The 22,612-nt window shown below is 57.9% G+C and overlaps 1 protein-coding gene across 1 annotated transcript in view; it reads left to right on the plus strand.

The window, feature by feature from the left end:
• CELSR1 (cadherin EGF LAG seven-pass G-type receptor 1) overlaps positions 1 to 22,612 on the plus strand; it is a 170,090-nt gene that overhangs the window by 107,958 nt on the left and 39,520 nt on the right. The window contains exons 6-15 of the mRNA XM_024127151.2: positions 5,583 to 5,740; positions 6,836 to 6,999; positions 7,429 to 7,554; positions 10,001 to 10,167; positions 13,650 to 13,835; positions 15,202 to 15,315; positions 16,223 to 16,397; positions 16,981 to 17,122; positions 19,265 to 19,385; positions 21,129 to 21,312. Of these exons, the coding sequence (XP_023982919.1) occupies positions 5,583 to 5,740; positions 6,836 to 6,999; positions 7,429 to 7,554; positions 10,001 to 10,167; positions 13,650 to 13,835; positions 15,202 to 15,315; positions 16,223 to 16,397; positions 16,981 to 17,122; positions 19,265 to 19,385; positions 21,129 to 21,312 (1,537 nt within the window). The remainder of the gene's footprint in view (positions 1 to 5,582; positions 5,741 to 6,835; positions 7,000 to 7,428; positions 7,555 to 10,000; positions 10,168 to 13,649; positions 13,836 to 15,201; positions 15,316 to 16,222; positions 16,398 to 16,980; positions 17,123 to 19,264; positions 19,386 to 21,128; positions 21,313 to 22,612) is intronic.

A 22,612-nucleotide genomic window follows, 5' to 3' on the forward strand; every position in this document is an offset into this window, starting at 1 on the left:
GCACGAACCCGCGTCCCCCGCATCGGCAGGCGGGCCCTCAACCACTGCGCCACCAGGGAAGCCCGGCTCCTTGGGAATTTGGTTTGGATCCTGGAAGCGTGTGTGTCTGGGTGTCTTTTCCTCTTATCTCTTGGCTTCAGAGAGACACCACGCCTGCTTCGGAGGGGGTCTCATCGCCTCTGTGCCGGGACCAGCGGGGTGTCTCGCCCACATTTCTTGGTGCGGCTGTCAGTGCGTGGGCTGCATTCAGCTAGCCCACCCGTCGGGTCCGAACCTCGCAGCGCACGTTCAAGGCTGCCTTTGCACTCTTCGTGCCCAGCCATCTGTGAATTCTTTGATACGAATGTTGGTTAATCATCTCTGACACAGAGTGTGAATCCATCTTGTTCCCAAGACTTGCCCCTCCTGGTGTCGGGTTTCGAGGCCCCCCTACACCTCCTTCCCCTGCATCCAGCATTTGAAACTGAACCCCCATCTGCCTCCCCGGTGAGGAATTGTCTGCAGCAGGTTAAAAGGCTGTAGAAACGTGAGCGCTTCGTAAGGACCAAGCGCTTTTGTGCTCACAAACAATCCCCACGGGCTGCTCTGGAGCCTCTAAATGGAAACACCGGGAGAGGGGCTGCACAGGGAGAAGAAATAAGCTGGAGGGAAATAAGAAGGGCCGGCCCGCAAGTGATGATTTTGGGTGGATTCGCCGAGAGCCAGGAACCCAGATCTGCACAGATTTGCAAAGAAAGCTTGTTGTTCTGGTTCCCCCGAAGCACACACGGGGTCCTTCAGGGTGTTTCTCAGGTGGCGGCAGGGATGGGCATGGCAGGTGTGTCCTCTGTGGCCCCGATTCCGCCTGCCCCGTGGCAGGTTCTGTTCAGGACAGCCTATGCCCGTGGAGCGGTGTCGGCGGCACCACCTGCGGGCCCTGCCGGCTGGCCTGTGCCTCCGTTTCTTGGATCTTGTGCCGGCTTTGCTCGGCCCGTGGGTGTCCACGCCGGGCTGCTACAGGGCGGGGCCGGGGGTGAGTGGGGGCAGGGGTCCCCCGGCCGGGATGGGGAGGTACGGGGACTCGGGCCTTCGCCCATCCTGTGCCCAGCGCCTCTCTACCTCGAGAATTGAGACGATCCTCATATACTGCCATGTGGCCCCTTTATTCCCAGGCTGTCCTCTTCTTTTGTGCAAACTTAAAAATTCATCTTAGAAATGTGAAGGCGCAGTTCATTTTGTCTTGCTTTTTATTCTTCGTTCCTCCCCACCCGTGCCCACAGAGCCTCACGGGCCTTCTCGTCACCAGCCCCAGATCTCCCCCTCAGCGCGCTCACATCCCTTCCCTCTTGCAGACACGCGGGCTGGGCATGCGGACCTGAGCCGCGCACCATCGACGTCTCCCTATTCTCCCGATTCCTTTCCCGCCTGGCCTTCATCCCACCTGCTGGCCATCCAGCTATGCTTTGTCTTCCCTCATCAAAAACGGATGAGCTGGGGCTTCCCTGGTGGCGCAGTGGTTAAGAATCCGCCTGCCAATGCAGGGGACACGGGTTCGAGCCCCGGTCCGGGAAGATCCCACATGCCGTGGAGCAATGAAGCCCGTGCGCCACAACTACTGAGCCTGCGCTCTAGAGCCCGCGAGCCATAACTGCTGAAGCCCGCGTGCCACAACTACTGAAGCCCGTGCGCCTAGAGCCCGTGCTCCGCAACAAGAGAGGCCACCGCAATGAGAAGCCCGTGCACTGCCACGAAGAGTAGCCCCCGCTCGCCGCAACTAGAGAAAGCCCGTGCGCAGCAACGAAGACCCAATGCAGCCAAAGGAAAAAAACCCCCAAAAAAACGGATGAGCTGAACCCAGATCAAACACACCTGCTGGGGTCTTCGTCCCGCCCCCATCGAGTCAGGCTGGCCGTGTCATCACACGCACACCTCCCGACCCTGATGGAGAACGTTCACTGCTCTTTTTGCCTGTTCTTACTTGTGAGTCTTGACAGGAAGTCAGTGGGATGTCGTTTATCCCCATTTTACAGATAAAAATGGGGAAGGAGTTTCTCAAATGTCCAGGTAGAAAGTGGCCGGGGTAATTGTGAATGGCCATCCAATTTTTTTTTTTTTTTATGGAGGTGAAATTCACATAAAATTAACCACGTAAAATGAATAATTTAGTGCATTCACAATATTGTGCAACCAGCCACCTCTATCTATTGATAGATCTGAGATACTTTCATCACCCTAAATGGAATCTCTGTACCCATTAGCAGCCCCTCCCAATTCCCCCGCCACCCGAGCCCCTGGAAATCACTCATCTACTTTCTGTCTATGTATTTGCCTATTCTGGACACGTTATGTAAGTTGGATGATACAACATGTGACCTTTTGTGACAGGCTTCTTTCACTTGGCATGATGTTTTGGAGGTTCATCCACATTATAGAAATACCAGTATTTCGTTCCTTTTTACAGCTGAATAATCATCTATTCCACTGAATGGATTTACCACATTCTGTTTACCCGTTCATTTGTTGATGGACTTTGGGGTTGTTTTACCTTTTAGCTACGGTGACTAGTGCTACCATGAACATTTGTGAACAAGTTTTTGAGTCCCTGTGTTCAGTTCTCGGGGTCTCTTCCTGGGAGTGGGGTCCTGGTTATCTCTCGGAGGACCCCCATCCGTGTACCCTGAGTCACCTGCAGCGTTGTTGCCTGTTACCTACGGCCTTTGCCCGTGCTCCCTTCTTGTTCTCCTGGTGATCCGGACCACACGTGGACGGTCGGCATGTGTTTAAGCTCGTTCTGGGGCAGCGTGAGCGGGGATGGGGCAGCAGGGTGCTCTGCGGAGCCAGAAACCGGCCCTCGGACGTCGTTCCTTCTCCCCAGCACCTCCCTGTGCGTCTCTCCTGCTGGGACTTGTGGCTCTCACTCGAAGAGTGCTTGGTTCTGTGGTCCAAAGGGCCGTGTCTTTGGACCCAGTGGCTGGTGGATCTGGGAGCAGGGATCAAGAAGCAGGCGTCGGGCGATGTTTGTTTTCCCCAAAGTCATGCTTTGCTGCTTTAATGCAGTAACGCCAGACTCTGAAATCTGTCTTACCAGTGGGCTGTCTCAAGTCAGGAAGTGCTGCTCTAAATACAAATGCTGATTTTTTTTTTTGTCGTTCGCCTCCAATTTTCCTCGCTGTTTCTGCTTGAATCCCGCGGCTCTGAGCGGCTCAGAGCCTTTGGTTATGAGGAGCCGTTTACAACAACTGCAGTTGTGTAAACAGCAACTTCGTTTCAGTAAAGGCTCCCAAGTATAAATGCTGTTTATGTCCTTCCTCTGGAAGGCTCACACCCATCCCCCAAAATGTAAATTATCAGTTGTAAAGATAATACGGGGCTCGCACAGCTCGGGGACGGTTCTTTCGCCCGGATCGCACCTAATACTCAAGCATCCCATAATGAGCACTTGGACGTGTTCTCTAATGCGGGCTGCTATTACAGAGGGAGAAAACAGATTATTTTTTATACTTATCTAACTGTTGCTTAACCAGAGGTGAAATCTTTAAGGATATAGCTTGGCCAACCTTGTGATCTCATCAACTGACGTAAAAGAAAATGGAAAGGATTGTCCATGAGCTGGAATGTCAGGAGGCAGGGTAAAAGCCTCCCTCAGATTTACCTGAGAAGGGTTTGAGGGAGACTCTTGTGTCTGATGTTGATGTCACCCTCCAAGTCCCTGTAACACAGAGAGGATGGGTATTCTAACATTAAATCCTTATCCTGTACACAGAGAGACTGAGGTATAGTGATAGCCTTGTCCAGGTCAGATGGCTGGCCAAGGGGGAAAAGAAGGCCCAGCTGGAGTTGCCAGGTACAGTGGTGCAGGCTGTGCACTGCACAACTCCAGGGCATACCGTCAGGGTGAGTGAGGCCTCCTGAAGTCACACAACATGGCTGCCTGGCTGAGCGCCCGTTACCAAAAGCTCCACATCCTGCCTTTCAGCCCAGGGTCCTCAATCAAATGGTTACTTCCTTGTTCCTATTAAAAAAACTGATGGTTTGGAATGAATTGTGCAGTTGTTATTTCCCTGTTAAAAGACTTTGTGGATGATTTAATTAAATTCCCTATGTTTTTACAACTCCCCGTTTGTAATATTATAAAGAAGCATCATATCGCATCAAGCTATAAACTTGACCTGACCCCAGAGCTGTCACGTGGAGGCACTAGGCCCTTGTTTGTATGGGTGATGGGAGGGCCCTGCTGGGACTGGGAGAAAGTGTTCTCTCCGTGGGGAGGAAGGGGGCCACTGCGTGTCGGGTGCAGATGGTGAGGCTTGGTGGCCCTTCACATGCACCATCTGGGTTAACCGACAGGCCACCTCACAGAATGCAGGTCTTGTTATCCAGGTCGTACAGATGGGGAGGGAAGTTCAGGGGCCTGGCTGAGCCTGAGCCCGCCCTCTGCATGTCTCGAACATTGAGCCTGTCCCACATTACGTGGCCGCTGTGAACAGGCTCCACGTCCCCTGCTAGAAGGAGTCTGAGGGCTGTCTGGGAGGATGTGCTTGGTGTCCTCAAAGGGCGGCCAGGAGACTGGTGAGGGATGCCCGCGACGGGCGGGCTGCCTGGGGAGAGAGGGTCGATCCCTGGCTGCGAACCACAGCCTCCTTACGAGGGGAAGCTGCTTCTTCCAGAAGTGGGCGGGCTGCAGCCTGTGTCACTGATCCCAGAGGGATTCTCGTAACCAGCCCTGGGCAGGGAGACTGAGTGCGTGGGAACCGCAGGGGCATCTGGCGGGCGTAGGGGGGAAGCTGGGGGGCGAAGGGGAGCTTGGTCTGGGGGCAGAAAGGGTGGTCGACCTCGGACCAGCCAAAGGGACTGTAGGGTCATCCCAGGGCGAGGAAGGGCGTGAGCCCGGGAGTGAGTGACTGAGCGCCGGGGGTCGCCAGCTTGCCGGCCCAGCGGGGGGCACCATGCTGGGTGGGGGAGGCAGGGGGCCGTCCGCAGGCCAGGAGCGCGGAGCGGGCGGGAGCCTGGTGAGGAGGTGCGTGGACATGGTCGGCCAGTGCTTGGACTCACAGGCAGAATCAGGTATTCAGAAGGAGGGGTCCTGGGGCTTTGGTGTCGGCTGCTGTAACAAAATACACAAACTGGGGGGTGTAAAACAGCAGAAATGGATTCTCTCCCGGTTCTGCAATGAAGGTGTCTGCAGGGCTGCGCTCCCCGAGGGCTCTAGGGAAGGGTCCTTCTTGCCTCGTGCAGATTCTGGGGGTGCTGGCATCCTTGGCTGTGGCAGCATCACTCCAGTCTCTGCCTCAGTGGTCCCACGATGTCTCCCTGTGTCTCTGTCTCGGTGTCTTTCTTATAAGGACACCAGTCACGTTGGATTAGGGTCCATCCTACTGCGATATGGCCTCCTCCTAACGAATGACATCTGCAAGACGCCTGTTTCCAAATCAGGTCACATTCTGAGGTTCTGGGAAGGACATACATTTGGGGGGCTCACTGTTAACCCAGTACAGCTGGTTTGGGCACTAACTCAGCACGAGGCCAGGGGGCCTGTCACCCTGCACGGGTCGGGGACGCGGCCGGAGGACACGCTGACGCCTCCGTGCTGGCTCCTTCCACAGCCCAACATCGGCCGCCTGGGGCTGCCCCACGGGCCGTCTGGAGAGAAGGTGGCAGTGGTGACCGTGGACAACTGTGACACGGCCGTGGCCGTGCGCTTTGGCAGCTTCGTTGGGAACTACAGCTGTGCCGCTCAGGGCACTCAGAGTGGCTCTAAAAAGTGAGTGTCCCAGGAGACGGGCCCTGGTGTCCACCCCCCATGGCCGCTGCTCCCAAGGGGGTCGCCCAGGTCAGGACCCCGACACAGGGCACCCTGGACCCAGTGCTCCGGCAGCCCCAGTCTGGGCTGGAGTCACATTCCCTCCCCTTCCCTGCAACACGTTAGAACCTTCTAGAAGAAGTCCCCTTAGAATCGTCTGCCAAAGTGGTGGCCAGGCCATCTCCAGGGTTGTGACGGCTGGCTTGCTGACCCCAGAAGCCACCCCCAGCCCTGTCTCCACAGGATCCCTAACTTCGTTCCAGTAAGCGCTGGTCCCTGTGGTTCAGTGTTCAGTCAGGAATCCCCTGCATTAGATCAGAGTGGCCGTATGTCACCAGGTGGATCTGGAGGTCCCCGGGGCCCATCCTAACTCAGGTCAGAGAGGTGCTGGCACGGATGTTTGGAGTGCCTGCTTCCAGTCTCAGGGCAAAGGCTCACGCTGGTCTCATCCCTCGTTGTGTTTTGCTGGGATGTTTAATAAGCTGAGAAGAACCTGGTCTACAGTTCAAAGAACTTGGCCTACCAGCTAGAAGAACCTGGTCTATCCTTAGCATCTGGTGTGACATACACCTTTGTCATCGGGTTCCCCGCAGCTGTGACGCAGGTGGGATGTGCCCATCTTACTGACGGGACAGCTGCGCCCTGGAGCCGTTCAGCTCCTTGCCCGAGGCCATGCCAGTGCTCCTGCAGAACCAGGGTTCTAGTTGGCCGTGACGGCCCCTCGAGGCCATTAGAGGCCAGAGGAAGGTGGCGTCCTGCTTTGGTGTGGACTGGCCCGGCCGGCATTCAGGACTCGGGCGGGCACCCAAAACCTCCACTTGGTCAGGATCTGACACAAGGGGCGGAGAGGCTGCGAGCCGGCGGTGGCCCCGGAAGTAGGATGTGACACGTGTGTTTGGGCCTGTCGGCCGCCTGCTTCCCTGGCCTCCGCACCCGTTGGGTTACTGGCGGTCAGGATGACGAGTGTGCCCCGCGGCAGAGGCCCCTGGGACGTTACAGCGGCGTCGGGGCTCCTCTTGCCGCCCGGCCATCCGGGGGTTGGTGTCGCCTCCACAGGTCCCTGGATCTGACAGGCCCCCTGCTCCTGGGGGGCGTCCCCAACCTGCCCGAAGACTTCCCGGTGCAGAACCGGCAGTTTGTGGGCTGCATGCGGAGCCTGTCCATCGACGGCAGGAACGTGGACATGGCCGGCTTCATCGCCAACAACGGCACCAGGGCAGGTGCGGCAGGATGGTCGGGGAGTCGTGGGGCTGCGGCGGCCACGCGGGAGGGGCCCCTCCACATCCTGGGGGCCTGAGCCGCGTGCGCCCAGCTGCTCTCGGGTCTGGGGTCCTGCGGCGTTGGAGCGGTGGTGAAGCTGCGGGCGGGCCTGCCGCTGAGCCGGTCACCAGACGATCCCACGAGCCGGAGGGTGGGATGGCCCAGAGGCCCAGGGTCTCCGGACACGGGCAGTGCCTTCCATGCCATGTCAGGTCTTAGGTTCTGACAGCCCCAGAGAGTCCCAGGCCTGCCCGCCTTGCCTCCGGCTGTGTCCACGGGGGGTGTTTCCCCAGCACGTGGGTCAGTGCTAGGAAACAGGGACAGTCCCCCTGCGTCACGCTCTGCTCCTGTTTCCCGCTCTGAGACCACGCCATGCCCTCCGTTTCCAGGCTGCGCTGCTCAGAGGAACTTCTGCGACGGGACCTGGTGTCAGAACGGGGGCACCTGCGTCAGCGGCTGGAACACGTACCTGTGTGTGTGCCCGCTCCGCTTCGGCGGGAAGAGCTGCGAGCAAGGTGAGGGCCTGGGGCAGCGCGTGCTGGGCGCCCGGGGCCGCCAGCCTCTGGTGGCACGTGTGTCCCCAGGCCTGCGTCCTGGTGGGGAGCGGGCTGGTGGGGGCACCACGGTGGGTGATGTTAGAGCAGAGGCTGGGGGTCCTGGACGGGTCCGCAGGGCACAGCCCCTCGTCTGAGCAGGGCCAGCGTGAGGTTGGGAGTCCATGAGGGTCCCAGAAGCGAGGTGGGGCCTGGCGGGGCCTCCCGGTGGCTGTGTGCCTCCTCACGGGCGCCCTGAGGCCTGAAGGGCCAGTTCCCCGGGGCCAACGCCCCCGCGCCCCTCTCGGCATCCCAGGGGCTCCCCCAGCTGCCTGCTTCCCCGCTGGACTGCGTCGTGAGCACCAGAGCCTGGGCCTCTCCCCTGACCCCACCCCTGTAGTTGTAGATACTGGCAGGTTTTAAACAATTCATTCATTCATCTTGAAGCAGTATAGTGTTAAGTAACTGTTATCATTTAAAAATCACTGATGCACTTTAAGGTAAGCCAAACGGGGGAGATTGAGGCCAGATGAGCTTGGGTGAGCTCCTCGGATCCACCTTGGAGATGCCCGGAGCTCATTAGCGAGTCAGCGGCCGGGAGAAGTCCTGCCTGGAGCCGCTCGCTGGCCTGCAACCCACGGCCTCCCCTTGGAAGTCAGACGCTCCTCCCCTCAGCCCGTGGGCCCCACAGGATGGGCTGGGGGGTCCGAGTGTGACTTTTTCGGGGGGTGGGGAGCACAGCTTTCCTGAGATTCTCTAAGGAGTCACTGAAGCAGAAATAGGTGGAACCTGCGACAGAGTGTTCTGGAGGAGAGCAGAGTTCGTTCCATCAGTGCCGGTGAAAGGGGTGGAGCCAGCGGGCAGCTTACCTGTGCTGGGTGGTCCACCTGCCCAGGGCTGTTAGCGATGGAGCTGAGACACGTGACGTGGAATTGTATTACATCCCCAGTCCTGGGCTCGGGACACAGTTACTGGCCAGGGCCCGCTTTTTTGTTTTTCTTTTTGTTTTTTTAAATATGTATTCATTTATTTGGCTGCGTCAGGTCTTGTTGAGAACACACAGCATCTTCGTTGCCGCGTGCTGGATCTTTTAGTTGCGGCATGCGGACTCTTTAGTTGCGGCACGTGGGATCTAGTTTCCCGACCAGGGATCGAACCCGGGCCCCCTGCATTGGGAGCGCAGAGTCTTAGCCACTGGACCACCGGGGAAGTCCCAGGGCCCGACTCTTTGGGACACAAAGCACTGGGCACCTTTCAAGGCCCCAGAGGTCTCTTTTCCGGGCAGCAGGTGGGCTGGGGTTGTGCAGGCCCTGTGGACAGGTTAGGCCCAGCCCCAGCTGGTCACCGTGTGCAGGAAGCTCAGGTCACAGGGAGGGGCAGAGGCCGGGTGGACACAGCGCCGGCGGGGCCGTCCACGCCCCTGGAGTTCCTGTTATGGAGGCCGAGAGTCCGGCTACGGCTGTGCCAGAGAAAACAGCTGCCGGGCTTTGGGTTCGTAAGAGCAGGAAACAGATGCCGGTGCTCACGGGCCTGAGGTTGTCCCCACCTGGCACGGCCTGTGCTGTTTAACAGCCGTGGCGATAGCTGTGCCGTCCCTCGTGGAGGAATTGGGGTGAGATTCTGGGCTGGGCCAGATGTCTCTCCATCCCCGACGCTTGTGATAACACGGGAGTCGGGAGGCAAAGTGATGAGGCTGGTTGGACCCAGCATCGTCCTGCCTACTGGTCTGTCTGGCGTCCACAGTTTTTCCAAGTGTGACAGATTGGATGAGGCTGCTGGTCCGCCCCGTTGCCACCTCCCTGGTCCCCCGCAAACCATCTGGGAGCCCCCGGCTGGCCCGCAGCCTTCCCATGCCTGTGCCCGTCACCAGGGGCAGAGGCACAGCGGCCTGTGTGCCTCAGGCTTGGAAACCCACCCCAGGCGCCAGCTGAGGGCGGGTCAGCCTGCAGGGTTGAGGTTGCGGTGCAGGGTTCACGGCAGGCTCACGCCGTCCCACCAGGAGACCACCCTCCGTACGGCCCCTGCGCGTGCCCCTGGGCTCCCAGCCTGGCAGGCGTGGGGTGGGACAGATGGGCCAGGAACACAGGGCCCCTCCACTGGGCCCGGGGGTCCTGGGCTGTCCCGCTCTGCCTGGGAGCCCCTTACTGTACACTGTCCAAGGTTGAGAACCCCCAGGCCTCAACCTGACTGCTCAGGAAGGTGGCCTGCGTCCCTAGTGGAGGGTGGGCTTTTGCAGAGCCCACGGCTCCTGGACTCAGAGGGCTAGCGCCGTACAAACGGAAGTCTGAGACCGGCCTTTGCGTTAAAATGAGAAAGGCCCAGGGTTTCTTCCCTCCCCCTCCTTGGGGGCCTGTCCCGTCCCCTACAGCTAAAAAAGGTTCTCAGAGGCCCGTCTGATTTGGGGAGGTCCCCATGTCTGTGTCCACAGTCATGCCCCACCCCCAGCGCTTCAGCGGGGAGAGCATCGTGTCCTGGAGCGACCTGGACATCACCATCTCCGTGCCCTGGTACCTGGGGCTCATGTTCCGGACCAGGAAGGAGGATGGCGTGCTGATGGAGGCCACGGCGGGCGTGTCTTCCAGGCTCCATCTCCAGGTGAGTGAGGTCCACGTCCCACTCCCGGCACCCGCAGGGCAGGCGTGCACCTGAGTGATGTAGCCAGAGGCTCACGTAGCGCCGCCCCGAAGCCTAGCCTTCCCGATGCATGCGCGGGGAACTTGGTCTCTTCTGTCTCCCCACATCCGCTGCTGGTCCCCCCGTGTGAAGGAGGAGGAGGAGGAGGTGACCACCTCAACGCCTGGCAACAGATAGATGAGGACGGGGCCCCAGAGAGGCCTGACTAACCCTGCCTGGGTGGGGGCTGCGGGCTCAGAGCCCAGGCGGGACCCCCATCTCTTCTCGAACCTGCCCCTCACCCCTCACCTGTTCCCTCCCCCGCATCACTGCTCAGGAGTGTCTCCAGCGCAGGCCCGTTTGGGCTGCACTGAAGGTGCAGTTTGTGCCCCTGGGATAATTACAGCCGTCATTGTTTATCCCTTATTAACCAGTAATTTTATCAGTTTATCAGGCGGTCCCAGAAGCCAGCCCTGGGCCAGAACTTGGCAGGCGCTGTTCTGTCCAGGGTTGGGACTTTCCTCTGTGGTGGTTTCCCTGTTGGAACAAATTAAATTGGCTGATTCAGGTGATGAATGGGAGCCGGCAGGATGTCATTGGCGGTGGGGTCTGTGTCGGAAAAAAGTACACTTGCAGTGGAACAACACACCCAAAGCCACAAACTCCCATGTTGTTTGAGGAATTACGTTACGGGCAGCTAATCCCAAAATGAAGGGCTTTCGCCAGGAACTGTGGCCAGCCCCTCCCTGTGGAAGGCTGGGGGGCAAGAGTGGTGACCTCGGGGGCATCCACCAGACCCCAGTGGCCACCCAGCAGGCCGCCTCAGGGCAGTTCCCAAAGGCTGGTCAGCTGGGGATTACAGGCGTATTCCGGGTTATTTTCACACGGCGTTTTTGGGATGCAGGCCCCATGAGCTCTGGGTGCGGCGGTCTAGGTGTTCCGGCCTCCACAGCAGGCCAGACAAGGTACGTAGTCATCCTACAGCCCGAACAGTTTGGGTAATTGCTCTTAGGCGCCCTGAATCCCCCTTCATTGTCAAGCGGGATAACCTAGCTGCTGTCAAACACCTCTCCTCAGGGGCTTCCCTGGTGGCGCAGTGGTTGCGCGTCCGCCTGCCGATGCAGGGGAACCGGGTTCGCGCCCCGGTCCGGGAGGATCCCGCATGCCGCGGGGCGGCTGGGCCCGTGGGCCGTGGCCGCTGGGCCTGCGCGTCCGGAGCCTGTGCTCCGCAGCAGGAGAGGCCACGACAGTGAGAGGCCCGCGTACCGCCAAAAAAAAAAAAAAAAACCACCTCTCCTCAATGCGGTGACAGATCTAAGGTGGTAGGTAGTTAACTGCCACCGTCCTGGCATCATTCTGCAGGCATTGCTTTTGTTTGTAGACGTCCGTCATTTCATCGTTGATCTGCTGGCTTTGGGGTTTGTTAGCAAGGACAGCGAAAGAGAATGGCCAGGGAAATTAATGAGCTGACTCAGACTTCTGTGGAATGAAAGGAAACAAAATGTAAAAAGGTGAAAAATTATCCTCTTCAGTTGAGGCGAAAAATCAAAGTACGTTATTAGTTGCATTGTCTTTATAATCAGCTAAATACATTTTTTATTTTCCGTCATGATTTCTTCTTTGACCCATCGGGTATTCACAAGTATACCTCTCAGCAAACAGGTGGCATTTTCTAGTAAATCGTTGGATGTTTCTAGCATAATTGCAGGTCAGAGAACATACGTGGTATGATTTCAGACCTTTGAGATGTGTTGAGACTTGCTTTAGAGCCCAACATTTAGTCATTTTTGTGAATATTCTACCTAAACTTGAAAAGAATGTGTGCACTGCAGTTGTATTCTGTGGCGTTCTATATATGTCAAGTAGGTGACGTTTGTTCATGTAGCATTCCAATTTTCTATATCTTTATTGATTTTGGGGGTCTGTTTGCTCAGTTACTGAGAGAGGTGAGTTAAAAATCTCCAACCTTGATTGTGGTTTATCTCTTAACTCCTTTTAGATCTGTCAGTTGTTGCTTTGTAGATTTGGAGGCTATGTTATTAGGTACATACAAATTTAGAATTGTTTTATCTTTCTGGAATATTAGCTATTATCATGATGAAAATCCTCTTTATCTCTCATGATTATTTTTGCCTTAAAGTCTACTTTGTCTCATATTAATGTAGCTACACCGACTTTCTTTTTGTTGGTGTTTACATGATGTATCTTTTTCTGTCTTTCTCCTTTCAACATTTCTGTTTCCTTATATTTCAGGCGTGTCTCTTTTAACCAGTGCACTAATTGTTTTTTTTTAATCTGCTCTTTAAATTGAAGTTATCTTTAAACATGAGTATCTTAGATTAGTTACAATGCTGTTTTTTTATATTTCTCACATGTATTTTTTGATGGAAGTATAGTTGATTTACAACCTTACATGTATTTAAACTTGGTAGGTTGAGTCTAATTTCATAAAATGGAAAAATTACAGCCAGAAATAAGAGCCTACTGGTACCTGAATCTGTTTCCTTGAAAGCTCTGTGGTTCCCATTACTATTTTCAAGTCTGTGACTGATGATTCTCTCGTCTGGATTCCCATGGGTCTATTTCAAGCACACTGCCCCGTCTCCTCATGTACTTGGTTATTTTTGACTGAGTGCTGGGCATCGTGTTGAAAAACTAGAGAGAATTTGAAACTAAGATGGTAGTGTCACATCCCCCATGTTTGCTTCTGGTTGGCAGCCCTCACCCTGGGCAGGCTCTGAATTCCAGTTACTCTCCTCCCAGCCTCATGAACCAGGAAAGCTTTGCACAGCTATCAGCCTCAGCTGTGCCTTCCAGAACCGGCTGACAACCATATGGCAAAGCACTAAGCTTATTTCTGCAGACTCCCATTTTCTCCCTGGTCGTGCTTCTGTAACTTGCAGGGACTTGGGTCACTGATGCCTCAAACAGGTGTGCTTTAACATTTTGTCTCATTTTCCTAGGTGTTCTCAGGAGGAGGGTTGGTCCAAACTACCCAGTCCTTCACTGGGGAAAGGGAAACATGATCTCAGCATTGCCCCGGCTACATTTTCTTAAAACGTGAACATCTTAGGCCAGTTATAATGCTGATTTCTGTTTTCTCATTCATATATTTGAACACGGTGGCCTGAATCTTGTCTCATAAGATGAAACATTTACATCCAAAAATAAGAGCCCAATAGTCACCTGAATCTGTGGTTGTTCCCCTTACTTAAGTCCAACGGGCTTTATCTTACTTGACCTCTCTCAACGTTCGACACTTCTTACCATAGAAGAAGGCATGTAATTCTGAAGAGTGTTACAGGCAACGGCAAATTAAACTTTGCCTAATTTTTAAGTCCAACTTTGATCCAATGCCCTGTGGTAAGTCTGTTTGCGTGGCTTTGTTACTTGAGTGATCGCAATGTATTTTGTATTTTGTCATCATCTCCTCGATGACTCATGTATCTCTCCCCATCTTACAGATCCTGAACAACCACGTCCAGTTTGAGGTGTCCCACAGCCCCTCGGATGTGGTGTCCATGAGACTGTCCAGGTCACGCGTGACTGACGGGGAGTGGCATCACCTGTTGATAGAACTGAAGAGTGCCAAGGAGGGCAAAGACATCAAGTACCTGGCAGTCATGACCTTGGACTATGGTGTGGACCAGGTGAGTGGGCACCTGTACCCCCTTCGGAACAGACCCCTTCACTGGGAAACCACTAGCACATGCCAGTGTAGCTGTACCACAGTACATAATGTGTCACATTATGTACATCACAGTGCTACATGGGTTTTTGTTGTTGTTGTTTTTAATTTTTATTTATTTATTTATTTTTGGCTGTGTTGGGTCTTCATTGCTGCATGTGGGCTTTCTCTACTTGTGGCTCGCGGGCTCTAGCACGCGGGCTCAGCAGTCGTGGCTCGCGGGCTTAGTTGCTCCGCGGCATGTGGGATCTTCCCGGACCGGGGATCGAACCCATGTCCCCTGCATTGGCAGGCGGATTCTTATACGCTACGCCACCAGGGAAGCCCAGACCCCTTCACTGGGCCTGTGGGAAAACAGAGCGACCCCTCCAGGTGCCAGGCCCTGCCAGAGCCCTTGTGGATTTGAGGAAGTGCTTTCTGGGCTTTCCTGAATTCGGGTCTCATGTTCCTCCTACGCTGAGGACACTGGAATCGGCAGCTCATCCCCTTTCCAGATGGTCAGCTCCTGGCCTCAGGCACTGGACTTGGTCCACCTGTGCATCCCATCACGATGCCATCGGTGCCTTCAGCAGAGGTTTCTTTTAGCAAAGCTGGCTTGCGCCACAGCTGCACGCTCAGTGCTGTGCCTCGGGGTACAGAGATGGATATGGGTGGGGGAGCAGTGAGATCCAGGTTCCAGAGGGGGCTGTGGGACACCAGAGAGGTGTGCACATCCCAGATGGGCAGGTGGCATTCCAGGCAGGGTGACTCAGAGAACGCTTGCTGAACCCCGCTGGATTTCCAGGGTTTGCAGCCAGGTAACAGGAGGCATCTTTATGGGACCCCCACGCGCTTCAGGGGCTACTTGTGATTCCTGAGTGCTTTTGGAGTCCAGGCTCACCTTACACCCGGTTCTGAGAGTCAGCTGCCGTGTTCTACGCGCACACCTTCCTGAGCCTAAGGACCCAGCTGAGACTTCTCTAGATTCCTGCCCCTGTGGACGTGTTTTCCACTCGCTGCCACTTTCTAGTTTGTCAAGCGTTTTCACGCAGTGGCCTGTTGGCGGTGCCCACGACAGAGATGGAAGCGTTGCCCTCATTCCCCCCAGGTGCCCGTCTTGGCTGGGCTGGGACATGGACACGTGTCCTCTGACTGCTTCCTGCACCCTGCCCGTCACACAGAAACAGCCGTGTTCTCCACGGAGAAGGCTGAGCCGGGCCCTCTGTTTGGAGGCACAGACGTCCTCAGGCTGTGAGGGGCTCGCCGCTGCGACTGCATTTTAGCCTTTGAGCGCGTTCTTTCCAGCCAGATGTTTCCAGACGGTGGACGCAGCCCCTCTCTTTGCACAGGACACGGTGCAGATTGGGAACCAGCTTCCTGGGTTGAGGATGAGAAGCCTCGTCGTGGGCGGCGTGTCGGAAGACAAGGTCTCCGTGCGCCGCGGTTTCCGGGGCTGCATGCAGGTACCCTCCCCCCGCCGAGCCCGGCCCTGGCCCACCGCGTCCTGCGCAGGGACGGCCAGCGCCGCAGTTGGTGTCCTTGGTCATCCTGTTAGTTTTCAGTAAACGAATAGCTTCTCTAATCGCCAACCCAGCTTTAACAAACCCAGTTTCCCGCTTAGAGCCCCCCTCTCGCGCGCTTCCCCTCGAGTTCCCCTCACAGCCGCGCCACGGTCGGCCCCCTGCAGCTCTGTCTTCATGTCACTTCCAGAACCTGCCCCTCGCTGCCGGCACCAGCCCCATCCCGCCCCCTCCCCACCCCCCGTGCTCACCTGGACGGATCCCGTGCTCGTGCCCTAGACCAGGTGTTCTAGCAGCAGCCGGAGTGAGCGGTTTAGAAAGTAGTTGAACTCATGTCTCCCTGCTTCTGCCTGCGTCCCCAAGCCCCGGCCCCACGGCAGGGAAATAAATCCTGAGTTCCTTCCCCTGCGCCCCCGCCCCGCCCCCGGGTCATCTGGCCCCGTGGTGCCTCGCACGGGTGGCCCTCCACCCGGGACGCCCTCGGCATATCCCCCCCACCCCTCCGCTCCCAGGAGCTGCCCTGCTCACTTTCGTCAGCGGCCCTGCTCGCCCGTCATCCTCATTATTTTTTCTCCGTGACCCTCACCATGGAATTATCGGAATATGGCATCATTCCGTCTTCATTCCGGGTGGCCTGTCCCCCTGCCTGGGATCCACGCCCGGGGGAAGCAGAAGGGCCCCTCGTCCCTGCCGTCCCCCCACCAGTCCCAGCCCTTTCGATAAATGAGGCATAGCTTTTAAAACAAGGGACCCAAGAGAATTCGGGGTTCTATTAACCCCTGGTTACCTTCTGGGGTTCCTCCAGCCCCAAGGCCCCAGCACCAACTCTGGCTGCCCCTTTTTAACGCAGGGCGTGAGAATGGGGGAGACGGCCACCAATATCGCCACGCTGAACATGAACGACGCCCTCAAGGTCAGGGTGAAGGACGGCTGTGACGTGGAGGACCCCTGCTCCTCCAGCCCCTGCCCTCAGCACAGCCGCTGCCACGACACCTGGGACGGCTACTCCTGCATCTGCGACAGAGGTGGGCGCCCACAGCCCCCTCTCCTGGTGCCCGTCGGTGGAGGGCGACGCCTTTGGTGTTTAAAGCACACTGTGGAAAGCCGAGTTGGGCGGTGGCTGCCCCGTCACCTCTCTGGGGGTCTGGGGCGCCCTGAGCTTTGTTTCGTAACTAAGGAGTGGCCCTGTGTCCTGTCTCTTCTTCACGTGGGGGACAGGGGACACTCCCGGTTGGATCCTCAGGGCACATACTGAGAGGAGGGAGAGTTTGTGAAAGGCGCACATTTAAAAAATAATACGTTCAGTGGCTGCCTCTGAATTTTGAGGTGAGGTGGCTGTCCTCAGCTGGTACCCACCCGCCCTGAGCCCTCCCGGGGGGCCTGGGAGGCAGGCCCTCACCTCTGCGTTTCCAGGTCTGACCCCCCGAGTGTTCGTGCTTCCCGTGACTCTGAAGGGCTTTGCCACTTTCCTCTGCAGAGTAGCATGGAAAGCCGAGGCTTGGGGAAGCCGCAGATTGCGAGCACATCCTAACACAGAGGGTGTCGCTCGGGAAAGCGGACTCGCAGAGCCAGATCCTGGGGTGGGCTAACGCTGGCCTGTCCCCGCAGGGTACTTTGGAAGGAAGTGTGTGGACGCGTGTCACGTGAACCCCTGCAAGCACGTGGCAGCCTGCGTGCACAGCCCCGACTCCCCGCGGGGCTACGTGTGTGAGTGTGGGTCCGGCCACTACGGACAGTACTGCGAGAACAGGTGAGAGTACGCCCTCGCTTTCAGGGGCCGCGTGGCTACTTCTCCTCCTGACCTGTTCTCTCCTCTTGGCTATTTAACCCCCAGATACGTATGGTTCAGGATAACAAGGACATGTTTTTTTCAGTTTGGCAAAGAAAGAAACGAGAATCCGGTTGGGCATCTCACACTAACCCCACTGAGCGTGTTTCCACCCCAGAAACGCACAGCACAGCTCATTTATCAAGAGCCCAGCTGTGCACAGAGCAGGCAGTCGCTGAGATACGGGAAGATGAGTGTAATGACAGAAAACACTTTCTCTCTCAAGTCGGGAGGGGCAGTCATCTCTGCTGTGCACACGGTCCTGGTGTAACTCATTGGGGGCGTCTTGCTCTCCAGGCCCCCGCCCTCCAGGTGTGTAGTCATCACAGGTAGAGCACTTTCTCCCAGATGGGGCCACGAGGTACCTCACCCACCAAGACTCCAGCCCCTTTGGGAGGTGCTGCGGTCAGGGTTGATGGTCCCCGGCCAGCGCCGGGCCGTCCTGGTGCAGGAGCCGCGGGGCGCCAGCCTGCTCCGCCCGGCCGGGACACCTCACTCTGCCGTGCGTCCACTGGAGACCGGAGTGTGTGCTGATCCGGATGCAGCCACCGCCCTCGGCACCGCACAGCCCGTCGGATGATGGCGGGTTGGGAGTCAGCGAGGCTGAAGGAGGGGGCGATGCAGGGGGGACACCAAGGGGGCAGGGCCGGAGAGCAGTGAAGGGATGAGACTGGTCTAAGGAGCTCAGCGGGCGGGTCCCGGGCAGACCTGGCGCGAGCTGTCCCAGCATGTTCTGCGCTGGGGAGACGCACACGCCTGGGTGGAGGGCCTGCCTGCAAACCGGGAGCAGAGCTCGGCTTTGGAGAGGCCGCGGGGGCCCCGCAGAAACGGGGCAGGATCAGGTCTGGGTGTCAGAGCGCCCCCGGCTCCCAGGTGGAGTGTGGTGGGAGCAGGCGGAAGCCAGAGGCAGAGGGACCAGCTGGGAGGCCGTGCGGCGCCCCCGAGGGCCCGCGAGGCAGGGCTGAGGAGACAGCGAGAAGGGGAACGACGCCCAGCCTCTGGGATCCCCGCGCTGCGGATGGAGACCCGTCAACACCAGCCCGGAGCCCCAGCCCATCCTGGTCGTCGTTATATGCCCCAGTGTGTACACAGTCAGTGCTTAATAATTGCTGGTTAGGGGAACAAGTGAGTAGGAGAGGTTGGTGGCTGGCAGGTGGGATGCCGTTAGCCAGGATAGTGAGCACAGGGCAGCGTTTCATCTCGCGGCGCCTGAAGGACACTTGGGGGGCATCCCCAGGCAGAGAGGTCAGCAGCGGACACTCAGGTGAGCGGTCAGGTGGGGAGTGGGCGTAGGGGGACAGCACCAGGCAGCAGCCACCGCCGGGCGGGGCAGGGAGGAACCTGGCCCCGGCACCGGGGAGGTCGCCTGTCGCGGGGTCTGCCCGGGCAGCTCGAGAGGGCAGGACTGGGCAGGTCTGAGGGTTCTGAGCCCACCGCGTCCAGCCCAGGGCTGCTCTGAGCTGACGGGCGCAGGCTCCACACCCCAGGAAAGGCTGCTCCCGGCACCCGTGGGGACGCGGTCCGCATTTGACCCGGGGGACCTGGGAAGCACTGATGCCGCCGACCCCCCCGGCCTTGTGCCGGCAGGTGCCCGGGACCTGGGAGGAGGCTGCCCCAGGCAGCTGGGCTCGGAGCGCGCCGGGCGGGGCCGGGTGAAGAGCCACTCTGACGGCTGGCTTAGTTGTACTCGAGCGCCCTCCCTCGCGGGCCAGGCGTCACGGTGCGGGGGCGCCGAGCGGAGAGCTCACCGACACGGTGCTCGTGGGAAGCCCGCCTGGGGCGCCCACCTGCATCTTGCAGGTGGGAGAAAAAAGTGAGCAAACAAATTATTTTAAAATAACGGTATCGTAGGTGGAACCCTTCCAGACGCGGGGCCCCGGAAGGCTGGGCGTGGGTCATAAAACGCTAAGTCCTGCAGGTGGGGGCCGGCAAGGGGGCAACAGACCACTCGGGGGCGGGAGGTGCCCAGAACTGGTCCAGCCAAGGCCCAGGCCTCCGTCACCCCTCTCGCTGCAAAAAGGGCCGTTCTGTACACCTTCCGTCTGCCATCTGATTCCCTAACAGGATCGACCTTCCGTGCCCCAGAGGCTGGTGGGGGAACCCTGTGTGCGGGCCTTGCCACTGTGCTGTCAGCAGAGGCTTCGACCCCGACTGCAACAAGACCAACGGGCAGTGCCAGTGCAAGGTGAGGCGCCGGTGCAAGGTGAGGCCCGGCCGCGGGCGGACAGCAGGGACCCAGGGAGACGGCGGGGCGTGCGCACGCGCACACCCGCCCGCACGTCTACCTGGACACGAGCACGCACACGCTTGGGTGCTCACGGGGTTCACTGTGGGTGAACACAGCTTACAGGTCCTCACCTGTAAGCTGGCTCAGCCCCGCACACGGTCCCGGGAAACCAAGCAGTTTCTGTGAGTTTGACTCGTCTTCGTCACCAAACGTGGTTCTCCTGGTTGGCCATTTTCCCGGTCTTTTATCAAACCACTCAATGATGACCAACATTTAAAAAAATATATTTAATTAATTAATTTGCCTGCTCGGGTCTTAGTTGCGGCACGCAGGATCTCCGTTGCCGCGTGCGGGATCTCTAGTTGCGGCATACGAACCCTTACTTGCAGCGTGTGGGATCTAGTTCCCCGCGGGGATCACACCGGGCCCCCTGCACTGGGAGCTCCGAGTCTTAGCCACTGGACCACCAGGGAAGTCCCCAGTGGCGACCAGCGTCTCAAATATGAAAAGCTTTGCCCGCTCCCTCCCCTCGGGCGCCTGTCACCCTCGTGCACAGCCGCAGCGTTCTCAGCCCAAAGCACGGGCAACCCCGGCCCTCCGGGCCTCCCAGAAAACTCCACGTACCTTCAGAATGTTGTGGCGACAACTGCGGTGAGCTGCCCGTAACTTGAAGCCCAAAGGAAAATTCTGTGTGTGACAGTAGCCGCTCCGAGGGACGCGCCGTCCCACGGCCAGGCTTGCTGACCCAAGAGGGGAACCTGCCGTCATGGCGCCCTCTGATTCTCCCCGGCGCCCTGTCTGACGTGCGTCGTGTCCCGCGTGCTCCACTGTGCCTCCGATGTCGCCTGAAAAATCATAAGGGCCCTAGCGGATCAGGACTACGCAAACCACGTGGTGTGAGGTGGCGGCCATGGCGTTGGTGGGGGGCAGGGCAGGAGGAAAGTGAGGAGGGTACTTGGGGGAAACATGCTAGGGTTTTGTTTTTTTTCATCAAAAATTATAGAAAATGCAGAAAGGACTGTAAACAGAGAAGTGATACCGTGTGCCCTCCCAGAGTGACTGCTCATGTGCAGTGCCTCCTCAGGCACTGAAAGACACACAGTTGGAGCCCCCTGTGGGACAGTTCCGTGTCCCTGCCTGACACAGAAGCCTCTGTCGCTGGCCACAAGTCTGCCCAAGTCACAACCTGTCCCGGTTCTCAGCCGGGGACCCCTGGACCTTGGGAAGCCAAGTGTCCTGGCAAGGGCAGTGTGGCCGGTGAATGGCCAAGCTGGGTGTAAATCCAGGACTTTCCAGAACTGAAGCCCATGATCTTGACCATCAGCTTGCCCTGCCCAATGACACATGTTCGGGTGGCTTCTAATTTCTCACAATTAAAAAAAAAAAAAAACACCCCCATCAGCCACCCTGGTGCCCTTGTGCATAGATAGATCTCCATTTGAATCTCTGATCCTTTTTAGGACAGATGGTGGCTCACGGTAAGTGTTTGCTGAGATGTGAGAGAGGGCGTGTTTCCCTGGAGGACACACCTGCCCCGTCCGCCCTGGGGGCCCCAGACGCTGCTGGCCTGGAGGCTGTGGGTGGAGGACAGCCGGGAGGCCAGGGAGTCGGGCGGGAGCCCTGACGTTGCTCAGGAAACATCCTCCAGGTGTAGGTTGTCTGCGGTGACTGACGTCCAGCCTCTGCTTCTGGCTCTTGCAGGAGAATTACTACAGGCCCCCGGCGCAGGACACCTGCCTGCCGTGTGACTGCCTCCCGCACGGCTCCCACAGCCGCGCGTGCGACATGGACACTGGCCAGTGCAGCTGCAAGCCCGGCGTCATTGGCCGCCAGTGCAACCGCTGCGACAACCCTTTCGCCGAGGTCACTGTCCTCGGCTGCGAAGGTCCGCGTTGCCCTTGACCCTCTCAGGCTGTACGGCAGGGACAGGCCACTGTGTGTCTGCATGTGTGTGTCTGCGTGTGTGTGTGTGTCTGCGCGCATGTGTGCATGTGCGTGCGCACGGGCAACCCCGGCCCTCCGGGCCTCCCAGAAAACTCCACGTACCTTCAGAATGTTGTGGCGACAACTGCGGTGAGCTGCCCGTAACTTGAAGCCCAAAGGAAAATTCTGTGTGTGACAGTAGCCGCTCCGAGGGACGCGCCGTCCCACGGCCAGGCTTGCTGACCCAAGAGGGGAACCTGCCGTCATGGCGCCCTCTGATTCTCCCCGGCGCCCTGTCTGACGTGCGTCGTGTCCCGCGTGCTCCACTGTGCCTCCGATGTCGCCTGAAAAATCATAAGGGCCCTAGCGGATCAGGACTACGCAAACCACGTGGTGTGAGGTGGCGGCCATGGCGTTGGTGGGGGGCAGGGCAGGAGGAAAGTGAGGAGGGTACTTGGGGGAAACATGCTAGGGTTTTGTTTTTTTTCATCAAAAATTATAGAAAATGCAGAAAGGACTGTAAACAGAGAAGTGATACCGTGTGCCCTCCCAGAGTGACTGCTCATGTGCAGTGCCTCCTCAGGCACTGAAAGACACACAGTTGGAGCCCCCTGTGGGACAGTTCCGTGTCCCTGCCTGACACAGAAGCCTCTGTCGCTGGCCACAAGTCTGCCCAAGTCACAACCTGTCCCGGTTCTCAGCCGGGGACCCCTGGACCTTGGGAAGCCAAGTGTCCTGGCAAGGGCAGTGTGGCCGGTGAATGGCCAAGCTGGGTGTAAATCCAGGACTTTCCAGAACTGAAGCCCATGATCTTGACCATCAGCTTGCCCTGCCCAATGACACATGTTCGGGTGGCTTCTAATTTCTCACAATTAAAAAAAAAAAAACACCCCCATCAGCCACCCTGGTGCCCTTGTGCATAGATAGATCTCCATTTGAATCTCTGATCCTTTTTAGGACAGATGGTGGCTCACGGTAAGTGTTTGCTGAGATGTGAGAGAGGGCGTGTTTCCCTGGAGGACACACCTGCCCCGTCCGCCCTGGGGGCCCCAGACGCTGCTGGCCTGGAGGCTGTGGGTGGAGGACAGCCGGGAGGCCAGGGAGTCGGGCGGGAGCCCTGACGTTGCTCAGGAAACATCCTCCAGGTGTAGGTTGTCTGCGGTGACTGACGTCCAGCCTCTGCTTCTGGCTCTTGCAGGAGAATTACTACAGGCCCCCGGCGCAGGACACCTGCCTGCCGTGTGACTGCCTCCCGCACGGCT

Source organism: Physeter macrocephalus, chromosome 6, assembly GCF_002837175.3.
Source record: "Physeter macrocephalus isolate SW-GA chromosome 6, ASM283717v5, whole genome shotgun sequence".
NCBI lineage: Eukaryota > Metazoa > Chordata > Mammalia > Artiodactyla > Physeteridae > Physeter > Physeter macrocephalus.